The sequence below is a fragment of the Tachysurus fulvidraco genome, chromosome 6 (genome assembly GCF_022655615.1).
Source record: "Tachysurus fulvidraco isolate hzauxx_2018 chromosome 6, HZAU_PFXX_2.0, whole genome shotgun sequence".
Lineage (NCBI taxonomy): Eukaryota > Metazoa > Chordata > Actinopteri > Siluriformes > Bagridae > Tachysurus > Tachysurus fulvidraco.
In genome coordinates, this window is record NC_062523.1 from 22,996,776 (window position 1) to 23,010,754 (window position 13,979).

Consider the following 13,979-nt stretch of genomic DNA (forward strand, 5'->3'; position numbering starts at 1 on the left):
ATGTGTTTTTGGTGCAGAATTACTTCTCAACACAAAACTATACTGATTTTCAGATTAGCTAAAAAAAACAAGGGAAAAAATCAAGAAATGCATTCACTCCATGTGGCTCACTCTTTGCAGTAAGATAGTACCATAAAGGGGAAACAAAGAAAAGGAAAAGAAAAATGGAAAGCATAGAAAAAAAAATCATTAAAATTATTAGACTCTGATGGGGAAGGAATTAGAGTATTGGAAACAAAATAGCCAATTTCTATTAAAATGTGTTTGTTTTCAGCAACGTGTAGTTTCTGGTTTGTGCTCAGTGTTCTTTTTTTGTGCTGCTTTGTCAACAGTCATTTCTGGAGAGCTACCTGACTCCTGGTCCCACTCTGCAGTACAACAGTGAGTGCTGGCGTGCTCTGCAATGGACTCTGGTCAGCGAGGCATCAGTCACCAGCCTGCTGCGTCATGGCACAGAGTTCCAGCTCAAAAACAGCCACTTCTGCCTGGTGGTCAACAGCAAGGCTATCCCGCAGCTCAGAATCAGCGAGGAATACGTCCACCCAAAATCACACAAGTTTGTGCTACAAGTTCAGTCAGAGACCTCCGTCTGACCCTCTGCTTTGTCTGTCACTTTTATACACAAAAAAACTCAGAAACAGTGTTTCTTTTTTCACTTTTTTTAGAAATCACGTTTCTCATATTGGACATATTTTGATATGCAGCAGTGTGTTTCTTTTTAAAATGAAAAAAAAAAGTATTTATGTACAAGACAGATACTTGTATTTGCAAGTGTGAGAGTGTGTGTTTTGTGTGTAGGTATGTGTGATGTGCAGTGTTTAAGAACTAAAGGCTGCTGTTTATTAAGGGAGGAATCAAGCAGAAGTGTAAAACCAGAACTGTGATCATTAGGAAGTGCTGTCTTACAGTATATGTCTTGTAGCTTTCCAGCCAGTCAAACAATATAGACAGTTAGGAAGGAGGAGCGACATTAGAAACATTACCTACAGTTCAAATGTATTTGAAACGGTGAATGATTTTAATACCACATTTATGTAGAAGACAAGAGACAAGTGTCATCATAGTGCACAAAAAACTCCTCAAGACTTTTGTCATTTCTGTAATTTAATCATTATGCTGAAACTACAAACCATGTAGGACACACAACCCCAGGAATGCTGCCTAAACCGTTTTGATAAACCATTTGATTTAAGAGGGCTTAAAACTTTTTCACCAAAAGGATCATTAATAAATCGAATGCCGCACTACAACTACCTAATAAACTTTTACAGCCCATAAAACTCTTTTATACATGTATTTATAGGATTATGAATTTGTTTTATTCCCTGTGTCCTTTTTGTGTGATGGTATATGATGCGACATGTGACATGTTTGTGGGTTGACCATTTGTGAAGAATTATGCAGCCATCACCTTATCCTGCCAATTTCTCTAACAATAGGAAAAATGTTTTGTAAAATTGACCTGTTTATTTTATATTGTTTACATTAATATTTTATGTGTACATATGTCTGTGTAAATTTAATTTATATATGTGCAAACATCTTACTGTAACTTGCATGTATATATTCATATAAAGGTATTGATTTTTATTTCTGCTATCTGCCCTTTCACCTGACATTTTCTCTGAGATCATAAATATGAACTCCTTTCAGATCTTACACCCTTCATCTTCTGATAATCACGTGCATCTCTTAGAAGAGAATTTCATCCTGGTTTCTAATAAAACTGAATATCTGTGAAAAAATAAGGGATATACTTTATAATTTGTTGTGTTAAGTATATCATGTCCAGTGTCAACAGTCCAGGCTGGTGGAGGTGATGGTGTGGGGAACATTTGGCAAACGTTAAGTCTGTTAATAACAAATAATCCTCACCTGAATGCTACAGACTATTTGAGTATTATTGCTTAACATGTTTATCCCTTCATGGCTACAATTTACCATCTTCTAATTGCTACATCCAGCATGATGATACACCATGTCACAAAGCAAAAGTAGTCTCAAACTGGTCTTGTGAACATGACAATGATAGCAGGGTTCATCAGTGCTCTTTCCAGTTACTGAATCTCAATCTAGTAGATCATGAACATGTTCAACTGAAAAATCTGCAGGAATTGTGCAATGCAATCATCTAAACATGGACCAGAATCTCAGGTTGAAGGAATGTTTCCAACATCTCATAGAATCCAGGCCATGAAGAATTGAGTGTTTTCTGACAGCAAAGGAGTCTTTACCCAGTTTTAGTGGTGTTGCTAATGTAGTGTGTACAGTATGTACACCCACCATCCACTTTATTTGGAACACCTTGCAGTTATCGAATGAGGCCAACAATTCATATGGATATGGTAATTTATATCATCACTCTTTACAACCATGGTAAGCAGAACAGTATCTCAGCATCCACAAAATATTGTACATTGAGGGGGGGTGGGCTACAACATCAGATTTTACTCCTGTCAGCCTCGAATTCCTGTTTTTAGCTGAAGATGAACAAAAATCACACTGTATATAGGTTTTGTTGAGTCTGTGTCATCTTAAATGTTTCAAGTCATGGAATAAAATAAACCAATGTTTTTTAAGACAAATTTTAAAACTACTATGAAATCAAATTAGTTTTACTTTTCAATTCATCTTCCAGTCTGGTCAGGAATTTCCAAATGGACCAGAACATAAGGTAACCGTCAGGTAAAGAGGTATAGATTTCACAAAGAGCAGCATGACATACGAGAGAACAATAAACAGAATATATGGCATTTAATAATTATTAAAATTAATTGATTTATTTTCAAGTTTAAATCGCCACAATTTTTTTTTAACCATTAAAAATATTTAATGCTCTAAAGGATCCCTGAATCATGGTGTTTATTTTGGAGTATTTCTTTTAATTCAGCCTGAGCAAGTAATAACCTAATTAAACATTTAATGTTATAAATTAAACATTTATATATTTCAGATATATTAATGCTGCCAGTAATTTTTGGACACGGAGTTCAGTTCATTGCAAAAGTTTGATATTTAGTAAGATTGTGCACAAAAATGTGCAAAATGATTATGGTACTAAGGTGTTCATACAGGATATAGATGTCCTTGAGTGAGTAAAAGCCAATTTTTGATTGAACAGAATTCATGTTTGTAGGTTACTCATCATCATCATCATCATCATCATCATCATCATCATCATCGTCGTTGTCATCATCGTCATCATCATCATCGTCATCATCGTCATCATCGTCATCATCATCGTCATCATCATCATCTTCTGTATTAACCTTTCCAGAAAGCACATCCTCTATCCAGTCCTCAAGTTCCTCAGCAGAGGGCAAATCCTCATCACTATCCATCTCCATCCACACACTGTCCGCCTAGCAATGGATTACAGAGGTTACATATTACATATTTAAAAAACTTTTAACTTTACTTTAAACTTTTTAAAGAGGGATGTAGATACAGTTGTATGGAAATGTTTAGGCACCCATCAGCATATTACAAATTTAGTTCATTTTTGCAGTGAAAATTCTGTACCAAATATGCTTTAAAAAATAAGAATAAGTTATTCTATATTTTGGTACAATTTAAAAACAGAAAAAATACTAATTGTTGAATTTGCAAATGTTTTGATACCCAATCCTTCTGTATTTTACGCAAGGAATTACTCTGTTGTTGTTTAAAATGTAAACTTTAGATATGTCTAGAGATATTCTTGGGCCACCTTGCATGCACAGAAATTTAAGATTTATCCAAAGAATTTAAATAATGTTCAAGTCTGCAAACTATGCGAAAGACTTCGTCTTGAATTTCTAGACGTGGTTCATGGATTTTTTTTTTCAAGTATGTTTTGCATCAGTTTCTTGGCTTTCAGAATTTGAAATACATTTTTGATATGTGTCCTAGGCCACTGGCTGATCTATTGATTGTAGCATAAGAATTCCACAATTCATCAGTTCAAAACAGATTTCATTTTTTTTTTTTTTTTTTTGTAGTTTTCTTCCAATGACTCCTCCATGCCGAGCATGTTTGTGCAAGCAATGAAGCATCACTATTCCTGTGTAAACTAAACCTTCCTGCAAGTCCTTGCTGTCATTTGTGGATTTTGCAGTGTGTTTATTCCCAGCATACAGACAGACATATCTGAGAGTTTTCTTGGTCTTCCAGACATTGCCCTGACTTTTACAGTTCCCCTTATATAAAATTTATTAATGACATTTTGGAAGGTGGAAATGGCAAGCTCATATATTTTTATCTTTCTGCGCATTGCAGGCATGTTAGATTCATTTTCAGATTCAAATCAGATGATTAACCAATGATAGTAGTTTGAACATAAAGTTTGAAAGCATTATTTGCTTGTTTGTTTGTTTGTTTGTTTGTTTGTTTGAGTTTTGCTAAGCTGATCATTTATAATAACAATTCTTGACCTGAATAATAAGTCAATTAAAGCCTTCTAAGACTTTACAATTGGAGGGTTAAAAGCCTGTACAGTTATTATTCTATTACACGCACAATAATTTAAATTACATTTTTTGAAAAAAAAAAAGTGCTCAAAGTGTGCATGTGCTCATCCTGTATGTGTGTTAGTTAGTTTGTTGCTGCACTTACATCTGTGACATTAACTATTCCGATCTGAGGCCTGAAGAGGTCAATTTTAAATATTTTCTCCCAGTATGGAAGTAGCTGAGGAAAAAGAGATAAAATGGTAGAATGTGTCTTAGTTACGTTTCTCTCAGAAATGCTTCTGCCACACATAAAATTGTTGAATGTATAAGATTTTGGGGTACTGACTAGAGGGAAGTCATCGGGATCGATCCAAACAATACTCAAGTTAGGGTTCTGTGTATTGTCTCGTGCAACTTCTTTCAGAATTTCCAAGAACTCGAAGCCATCTATAAAATAAATAATATAGAACATAATGGCACCTGGAAGTTTATATCAGTAGTTAAATATCTAACACTGTAAGTTTTACATGTACCTGGGTCCTCCTCTTCTGCAAAGGCTACAATGTGAAAGCCGTCCAGGTCATCTTCCTGCAGAACAACACATTTCAGTCAGCCGATGAAATAATCAACAGGTTTTGCTTATGATTCACTCGGCCTACTTACTGTACATACTGCTGAATCTCTCTCCATTATATATATTTATGATATTTAAAGTTTGTTTTCAACTGCTCACTTAAATGTTTTTTTTTAATTCAATAATCAAAAACAAGTTGGTTTAGATATAACATAAATATATAACTGGTCCTAATATATTTTCCCTGTCAAAAGGAATGAAAGGCTCTATACCTCCAATAAACAGCCTGATTCAATTCAAGTCAATTCAATTTATTTGTATATCACTTTTAACAATTCACATTGTCTCAAAGCAGCTTTACAGAAGTATATAAAGTTACTAAATATCTTTATCTATCCCTATCCCTAATGAGCAAGCCATAGGCGACAGAGGCAAGGAAAATCCCCATCCACATTTGGGTGACACTGGACAGTAAATAATGTAAATGTAAATAATGTCATAATATTAGTTTAATATTTGGATTATGCTATGTTAAAAATAAATCTGTACTGAGGGGGTCAGTGGAATTTATTTTATAGTTAAAGGGGTCCTGGCTACAAAAACTTTGGGAACCTTTGGTTTAGAAATCATCTTTACAAAACAAAAGCAATGCTTATTACAGCAGTATGTTATTTAGTTTTTTCCTCTCTTTTTTCATTCTTTCTTTCTTCAAATGTACTATTTGAATAATCCTCACCCAAGTCTCGAACATGTCTTCAGCTCTCAGTTTTCGTAGTGTTGATCTATGAAGGTAAAACAAGAAAGTCACCTTTCTTCTAACTCACACATAGTCAAGATGTCTGTTCCACACATCTTTCCATCGATTCAGACAGCCATGCCCTTACAGCCATTAAATCAGTGTCCAAATGTCTTCACACTCACAAACATCCATCCATTTATTTATTTATCTATCCATCCTTCCAGTCAGATCAATTACCTCCTGTGCTCATTGATAAATGCCACAAGTTCCTCTTCAGTATGGGGTCTGTCTGGAATGGTGACTGCTTCTTCCATAAAGGGTTCATAGAAGTCTACTTCATTCATCTTAAGAGTCAACTCTTTTGCTACCTGAAAAAATGACAAAACAAACTAAAACCAGGCCCAAGACAGGTACAAGATGTCCATGTTTCTTTAGAATTTATTTCTTCTAATCTCTTCATAAAAGGTTTTCATAGCCAATTTTGAAAACATTTGTTTGGGATTAAAGTCCTTTAATGGAAGAAGTCCTGGGGCAGGAAAAGTATTTGCTAAAAAAAAAGTTTAAAAAAAAAAAAAAAAAAAAAAAAAAGGAAAAGAAAATAAATTGCTAAAAAAAGTTTTGACATATATACAGCACTCACAGATTTGTCAAAGGTGGCAAAAAATTTGATGAACGGATGGAACTGCTCGGCAGCTTCATTGAATGCCAGAAAATCTGAGAAGAGAAGAGAAGAGAAGAGAAGAGAAGAGAAGAGAAGAGAAGAGAAGAGAAGAGAAGGTCTGCTAGTACTCAGTAAATTATGCAGACATTTGATAAAAAGGCAATTTCTTTGCTATTTCCTTATGTGCTTCCTGCCAAGTAAACTTCTCTACTTAAAACAGGTCTCATATTTTTTATATTTATCTCATATCAACTATAAATTATCATGTTTAAGTGACATTATGTGTACTTATACACAGTCTAATTTCATTTCTGGACATTTTGAATCTATTTACAGTATATGTGTATGTTAATTTGGTGAATGTGTATGAACCAAGTAATGTTTTTGTTTTCTTATCCAGCTTTGTGTTGTACTTCTCCAGCTGTTACACACACACACACACACACACACACACACACACACACACACACACACACACACACACACACACACACACACACACACACACACACACATAAATGCACACACTCACGCTCTGACTCCGGATTCTTGAAGTAGCCGATTACTCTGATGTCCTCTTCCATCCGGTCAAAAGCCTGCAGCTCTAAAGCATTATCAATAACCTCAACTGGATCATCCAACAGCTGCAAAAAATTTGAGTAGTGTTACATTGCACATTGCACTCATTCAACATTACAGAAGGGCTAATTAAATGGACTGATGCAATGATAGAAACAGCAAGAAGGAAATTAAATCCTTACATCCAGCAGGAACTCCACAAGGATGTCTGCAGAAAGTAGTCCATCATACTCAATTACACGATCTGCCTTAAAAACATAGACGCTGCCCTCTTCTTGTAGACCTGAAATTGAATGTCATTAAATATTAATACTACACTTGGTCATTTTTTTAATCTCCACTCTTTCAGCATGTGATTAATCTCTTATCACCTTTATGCAACCTTCATCCTGTGCTTTATCAACAAAGCCTTTTTTGTTGGCTGATTAGATCAGGCAGCAACTGAAAGAACTACAGTATGTGACCTTTATCACCATGAAAACTGGATTTTAAAATGTGCATTAACATTAACAAAATAAGCATTTTCCTAATTAGCAAGCAAGCTATCTGTGAACGTTCCCTGGTTCCAGGTTTATCTTTTACTGTCCAATTAAAGAAGACTTGAAATAATGCCTTGCAAACCCTTTGTGAGATCATTATAGTGCCTGCAGGCTTTGTTCAGTCTTACCTAGTTTCTTAGCGACCTTGGCATCTTTCTCAGAGTCAACCATTCCAAATCCGATGTCTTTTTCCTGCAAGACCTGAGCAGCCATCTGTAAATCACCAGAATATGTAGCAGTAAAAGTCATGTTAGCACAAATATTGAACAAATTTTGATTTGTTTTGTTATATTTTCTAGGTTTTCTTTTATTCTATTCTATAAAATATTCTCAAAATTTTACAGTAAATTTTATATATAGTAAAACAATACATGCATCTATTTCACAGTCTCAGTCATTTGTGCTGTAATTATTCTAGAATCTATCCAAAAAGAATGATTTATGTTATTTTCACCATTAACATACTTCTTTTATAGTCTTAAATCCTAAATTCTGTCAGCCATAAGATTTACTATGTATAATATTTAACATTCATTTTAAATATGCATTATCTGCAATAAACTGATCATTTAAAATTATTTTATAATGTATTTGTAATATAATATACAGTATGTCCTAGCGTTTCACACAACTATAACATTTTAGGCTAATGTACAGACTTGGTAGATTGTATTACATGGTTATGTGATTTCAAAACATACTAGCAATAGCCCAGTTTCTGAATAAATCTGAATACCAATTAAATCTAATAAACACTACATGACCATGCATATGTAGAAACCTGAGCATCACACCCATATCTCGTTCCTCCCCAAACGTTTGGTGCAAATTTGGTTTAAAATGTTAGTTGTGCTTGTGTGTGGAAAAAGGCAGACAGATGAGTAGCTAGGCACAACATCTACCAGCTAAAGCATGTATATAAAAGCATTCAGGAGGCCCTAAGAATAAAATACAGCACTCGCTGGAGTTCCTGATCAGAATAGCAATTAAGAATAGCAGAGAAATGTGTTAGTATTCCTTTCTGTAGCTCAGAGGTGAAAGACACTGGGAGGCAGGAAACAGCGACACTTGGCAGCTTCAACATCGTAGCAGAACCTGGATTTTACTAAGTGGCTACAGTAGCATTTTGCACTGGAGTGGACAGTTATGGACAAATATTTTCTAATAGAACATTTAGCACACACGTCTACATATAAGATAATTAATTAAGGATTTGTGTGCAAATAAATAGTCATGAAATGAGTAGACATAAAATACCATAAAATATAAACATATAATAATACACATACAAATACAATAAAATATAAACATATAAACACACACACACACACACACACACACACACACACACACACACACACACACACACACACACACACACACACACACACAAAATAAACTTTCAACTATTCAACATTCTTTACGCTTCTGAAAATGACTAACATTATTTTCCACGTAACATAACTGAATATGAAATTAATTGCAAATGATACGTTCTATATTGAATATTCTGGTAATTGTAAGCTGAGTTTAATTTAATTCAGATAAGAATCTTTTGTCATACACTGCTTTACCGTTCAAGTATAATGTTTCATATACACATAAAAAAGAGATTCCCCATAGTACATATTGTATTAGCTTACAATTCTTCTACTCATTTATCAGTATCTCTCTCTGTATATATATATATCTCTCTTTGGCTTGCTCTCTCACCTCCAGCACAAGTTCAGTCATTTGGAATTGTTTCTGCAGCTCCTTGCTGGTTGGAGCTGGTGCATGGTAGAGCAGGCATAGCATCTGGTGGTTCTTCAAAGATTTGCGGTAGTTCTTGTTGTCGATGTCCAGCACTCTGTCCTTGCCATCATAGCGGGGGAACTCCAGGCCTTTCCTGGCCCAGGCAAGAGCTGCCAAGCTCAAACACACAAGCACTACCAACCAGGGTGTTCTCATGGCTGTCACTACTACACAAGTGCACGGGTATTAATCTTGTACACAAACTATTAGGATTCTCACACACTCAGATCAGATAAGCTGTGCAGGAAAAAGTAAAAAAAATAACTAAAAAAGTTCAAGCAGGAAGATATAATTCAAGACAAATCTTCATGGTCTTATGTACCTTTCCAATGGAAACTCAGTTCTGTTCAGCCTCTTGTTCTCTTTCTCTTTCTCTGTCTCCCTTACTGTTTCTGTCTCTCTTTTGGCTGGAGACAAAGCACAGGGCATTGAGGGGGGATACCTTACATAGCAGTAGCCCTCTGACTCTCTCCCGGGTCTTTTTTTAGGAGCCCAGTTGTTTCATTGCTAAAAATACTCCAGCTAAACTGCAAGAGGAAGGAACAATGTGTGGGACTGGCTTAGCTTATACAAACACTATTTTATCATGAGATGAACATCGCTATTTTATAACTTGCAGTATCACTGGAAAGTAGTCAGAATTAAGTGCATACAACCCTGGCAATGTGCTGCTCAGTGCCTGTGTATGCTGGTGTGTGTGTGTGTGTGTGTGTGTGTGTGTGTGTGTGTGTGTGTGTGTGTGTGTGTGTGTGTGTGTGTGTGTGTGTGTGTGTGTGTGTGTGTGTGTGTGTGCGTGCAATAAGAAAGAATAGAAAAATGTATATTTGCATACTGCAATGTAACCAGACATTTGATGAGTTCATTGGAACAAAACAGCATTCTTTTCAAACAGATAATGACAGTGTTAGTAATGGAATAATGTCAAAGATCCCACTAGCAAATGGCATTTCTCCCGGTGTAGCCCTGCAACTGTAAGTATGCATGTGAGAGTGTGTACACTGACTAAGGGACACAGAGATTTCTTTTTGTAAGTAGACATTTAAACAGGACAGCTGGTGAATTAGCTCCTTAATTGGTAGGCGCAAGAGGAGAAGCCACAGATCATTCCTCAAGAAGACTGCTGCCTTAACCTAATGACCCACAGAGTCCCAGAGAAACCCTCTGAAGAGACTGGCACATTAGAAGCAGACAGCTGCAACTTAGCGAAAGCAAAAAACAATATGGTTCTGCCAAGGAGACTTTGCAAAACACTATAATGACTAGTTAGTATAAATGTATGAAATTTTCTATATGAATTAATTTAATAAAGGGTTTATTGTTTGTTTCAACTAAGTGTATTATAAGGTTTAGCATTAAAAAAAATATATAGCTATTTTTATATATGATCACTGTCATAAAGGTGGTCAGTGATCATGGTGAATATTTCTGGTGTTATTTGTAGCACAGGAAACCTGATACTCTTCTTATTGTCTAGGTGTTACAGTTAAACCTACACATATAACCCTGTGTACTGTATATATTCTGTTTAGTTCGAATCCAGTCTTTAAATGTTGCACCGATGCTATAGAATATGGTGAGTTTCCATTTTAGCCACAAAATGAAAATAACAAAATGAAAAATTTCAAAACTATCAAAAATTACTGTAAAGAGCAGAAGCCAAAGAGAAGCTAAAACAAATCAATACTCGCCTATAAAACTGCTGCATGTCTCTTGGTGCCCGTGTAGTGCAGTTTTAGAATTCAATCCAGTGTAGGTTGTTCCAAGCACTTTGGAGTAATTTCCAAACTTCTTTGCAATTCATTTACTGTTACTTGCTTCTGTCTCTGCAGACCTCTATGATGTTGAGATCAGGGCTTTGTGGATGCTAAACCATTTGTTGTAAAACATGATTTTCTTTTTGCTGACAAATTAGCTGAAATCTACATTTTTTGAACTTTTTTTGTTGCTATTTTATCTACACTTTAATGCATAAGAAATAAAGAAACGATGTTATTTAGTTATGTATTTATCTAATTATTCACTTGTAGATAATCTAATGGTTATACTCTAAATACTGTAGCAACACTAATATAGAAGTCAATTAGACCCATGCACATCCCAGACTCCTCTACTCATGCTGGAAATCTTTAGTATCTCACTTATTTCTGTTTAAATTTATTAAATGCTCTAATGTCTTATAACATCACTATCTGCTACCCAGAAGAAAATGGGATCTCTCTGGTTCTCTCTGGTTGAAAATGGTTCTCTCTGTTTTTTGTTTTTTTCTCATGTCATCTGTGCGAGTTTTTCCTTGCCACTAAATTACAAATAGATGATTAAAGCTATTGTATTGATAAATCGGGTACAAAGATAACGTTTGCGTGTTACGGAGCATGTGCGATACCCTGAATAACAGCAGATTTTTTGCTGGAATGAGAGAACATTTCACATTGGATCAGTTAAATGATTATTTTTATTTATTTAGGAATATCACAATGTCAGCTGAAATGATGTATTACTTTGGTTATCAGCATATTTTCCATAAATGCATTTATGCTTATGCTGTTGGACTTTTTATAATCACAGTAATCAAGAAACTAAACATGACACATCTTTCCATGTGTGTTTTTCAAGTAGAGTCTTAGAGTCAGGGTGAACCAGAGCCATCAAAGGTTCCGGTGTTTGGGTTGGAGATGATGTAGCTTTGGTTATATGCTTGAATCTGAGGTTGGGAGCTCCATTCTCCCTCAATGTATTTATGGTAGGGGTCATTGGAGTGCTCCCTGCGTTTGGACTTTACTGTGCTCACTAGAATGGCCACCACAATGAAGGCATATATCCCTATCATTACCACTAGATACCATATAACATTGTCAAAGTTTTCTTGAGCCAGTCGGGCATTTAGATCACGTTCAGCCTTTGTGTTGTTCCATTGCCACTGCTTCAGGAAATCAGTCAAAGAATGAGTTAAGGAATCCTGCAGGTGGAAGGTCAGGTTGGACCAATCGGATGATGTTGTCATCTAATTAGGGAAGACAGCATAGAAGGGAAGAAGAAAACAATGTTGTTCTCTTTGGAGTGTAGTGTTGATTTCTATTTTAAAGGAACGGTTCACTGAAAACTAAATGGACTCTCTGCAGTTTCTTTCATTAGTTTTGCCTTGGATATACAGGACCAGTGTTGCTAATATGTACGGCAATGTTGTCATTTCTAAAATTTGGTGAGAATGTTTTACACAAAATGTATAATTATTAACTCAAAGAAGGAAAAAAGATCCTAAAATATCTGCAACTGAGCTACTGTGACCTGTAATAGTGAGCCTGTAATAGTAATTTATGGTTAGTTATTAATTTATAATTAATTTATAGTTAGTTCATTTATGCTAATTTATAGATGTTGTTATGCTCCAGATTACAATTCCAGATAACAATCTGGCTTGGTACCTCAGTCCTAGGGAGAGCAAGAAAGCTCTCAATGCAGACAAGCACAAACCAACGATTAGAGATCTCAGCCATATTTCCACTACACACACAATGTTAGTGGTGAGTGAAGATTACAGTATGTAACACAGTTTGTGGAGTGCTAAATTATCAAGTATCAACTTTTAAACTAATCTGTAAATTAATCTGTATTTAATCTTAGAATATTTACAAGACATTATTTGAAGTATTTTCAGTTATGCAGCAGTAGAACACTGTAATAAAATATATTATATTAATATGTACAATATGTTAACATCTAAAAAAAACCTTTTCTTTATGATCATGTACCGACATATTAAATTCAAACTAAATGAGAAGAAGCAGTAATAACTACTACTACTACTACTACTACTACTACTACTACTACTAATAATAATAATAATAATAATAATAATAATAATAATAATAATAATAATAATAATAATAGGCAGGTACAATATATTAAACAGTATAAGTCTGATGAGTCTGTGTTGATCAAACCTCTACTGTACCTTTAATTTGACAGATAGACTGCATAAATCATTTGTGTTATCAGTATGTTCCTTTGAGCCAGGAAGTGTATCATTTTATTATTTCTAAAATGGGTTAAATACAGTAATGTTAACTACCATATAATCGCCAGCTGGTTATTTATTTAAAGGCATCTGACAAGTTCATTTAAAACTACAATTCTACCAGAATTTGCTACAGTAGGTGAGTATTAGGTGAGTATTTGACAAAAACAAAAACAAACAACAACAAAAAAAAACAATGCAATTTAATACTAAACCTTGAGTTTTGTTATATAAGACCTCTCTAGATTTAACACTTCAGTTGGGTACATTCTTGACTCAAATATCCAAATATTTAAATATTTTCCAACACTAGTAAGATAAGCAGTAAGTCATTTCTGTAATCACAGTACGTGGAAATAATCTGGTTTTAGGGAAGGTGATGTTAAACTTACTCTATCTTTAGCTTCAGTGCTGTTCTCATATGCAGGACAAAGTGATCAAAAGTACCAGTGATCAGAAATACCAGGTACCAGGTACTACCTCCTACATCTTAGACTATTTAACTAAACTCTGTGTGTGTGTCCTGCGTTTCCATATCAGTTCCTTGTAGCTCCATTTGTAACAAATCTCCTTCCTCAAAGTCATCTTTCCTCAAGGGCATCAGTGTTTTCTCTTAAAACAAAGCAAACGTCATATACCCACACCAAA

General features: G+C 34.9%; 3 protein-coding genes across 6 annotated transcripts in view; 1 reads left to right on the top strand and 2 right to left on the bottom strand.

The window, feature by feature from the left end:
• vangl1 (VANGL planar cell polarity protein 1) overlaps positions 1-1,590 on the top strand; it is a 20,525-nt gene extending 18,935 nt beyond the window's left edge. For all 3 annotated transcript variants that reach the window (XM_027141888.2, XM_027141889.2, XM_027141890.2), the window contains exon 9: positions 333-1,590. In XM_027141888.2, coding sequence (XP_026997689.1) covers positions 333-593 — 261 coding nt within the window. In that variant the 3' untranslated portion in view covers positions 594-1,590. The remainder of the gene's footprint in view (positions 1-332) is intronic.
• Positions 716-9,785, bottom strand: casq2 (calsequestrin 2). Of its 2 annotated transcripts, XM_047815015.1 has the most exons (12): positions 9,639-9,785; positions 9,236-9,553; positions 7,651-7,735; positions 7,166-7,266; positions 6,937-7,048; positions 6,384-6,457; positions 5,981-6,111; positions 5,741-5,786; positions 4,964-5,018; positions 4,777-4,877; positions 4,594-4,668; positions 716-3,362 (listed from the first exon to the last, which is right to left on the bottom strand). In XM_047815015.1, the coding sequence occupies exons 2-12, from the start codon at positions 9,470-9,472 to the stop codon at positions 3,138-3,140; spliced, it is 1,242 nt and encodes a 413-aa protein (XP_047670971.1). In that variant the 5' UTR covers positions 9,473-9,553; positions 9,639-9,785; the 3' UTR covers positions 716-3,137. The 2 variants fall into 2 exon arrangements, with proteins under 2 accessions (XP_047670971.1, XP_026997716.2); XM_027141915.2 differs by having other exon boundaries at positions 9,236-9,753.
• A 2,157-nt stretch (positions 9,786-11,942) lies between these two features.
• On the bottom strand, positions 11,943-12,810 carry LOC113639796 (potassium voltage-gated channel subfamily E member 2). The gene is made up of 2 exons (XM_027141918.2): positions 12,739-12,810; positions 11,943-12,317 (listed from the first exon to the last, which is right to left on the bottom strand). Exons 1-2 carry the CDS (start codon positions 12,808-12,810, stop codon positions 11,943-11,945), a joined length of 447 nt encoding a protein of 148 aa, XP_026997719.2.
• Between the last annotated feature and the right edge of the window lie 1,169 nt (positions 12,811-13,979).

Excerpts from the sequence above, each read along its gene's own strand:
- LOC113639796 (XM_027141918.2), bottom strand. The coding sequence starts at position 12,810 with ATGGCTGAGATCTCTAATCGTTGGTTTGTGCTTGTCTGCATTGAGAGC. Across the intron at positions 12,318-12,738 it reads TTGCTCTCCCTAGGACTGAG|ATGACAACATCATCCGATTG; the intron begins GTACCAAGCCAG and ends TTCCCTAATTAG.
- casq2 (XM_047815015.1), bottom strand. The coding sequence starts at position 9,472 with ATGAGAACACCCTGGTTGGTAGTGCTTGTGTGTTTGAGCTTGGCAGCT. Across the intron at positions 6,458-6,936 it reads CAAGAATCCGGAGTCAGAGC|ATTTTCTGGCATTCAATGAA; the intron begins GTGAGTGTGTGC and ends TTCTCTTCTCAG. Across the intron at positions 5,787-5,980 it reads TTTATCAATGAGCACAGGAG|ATCAACACTACGAAAACTGA; the intron begins GTAATTGATCTG and ends TTACCTTCATAG.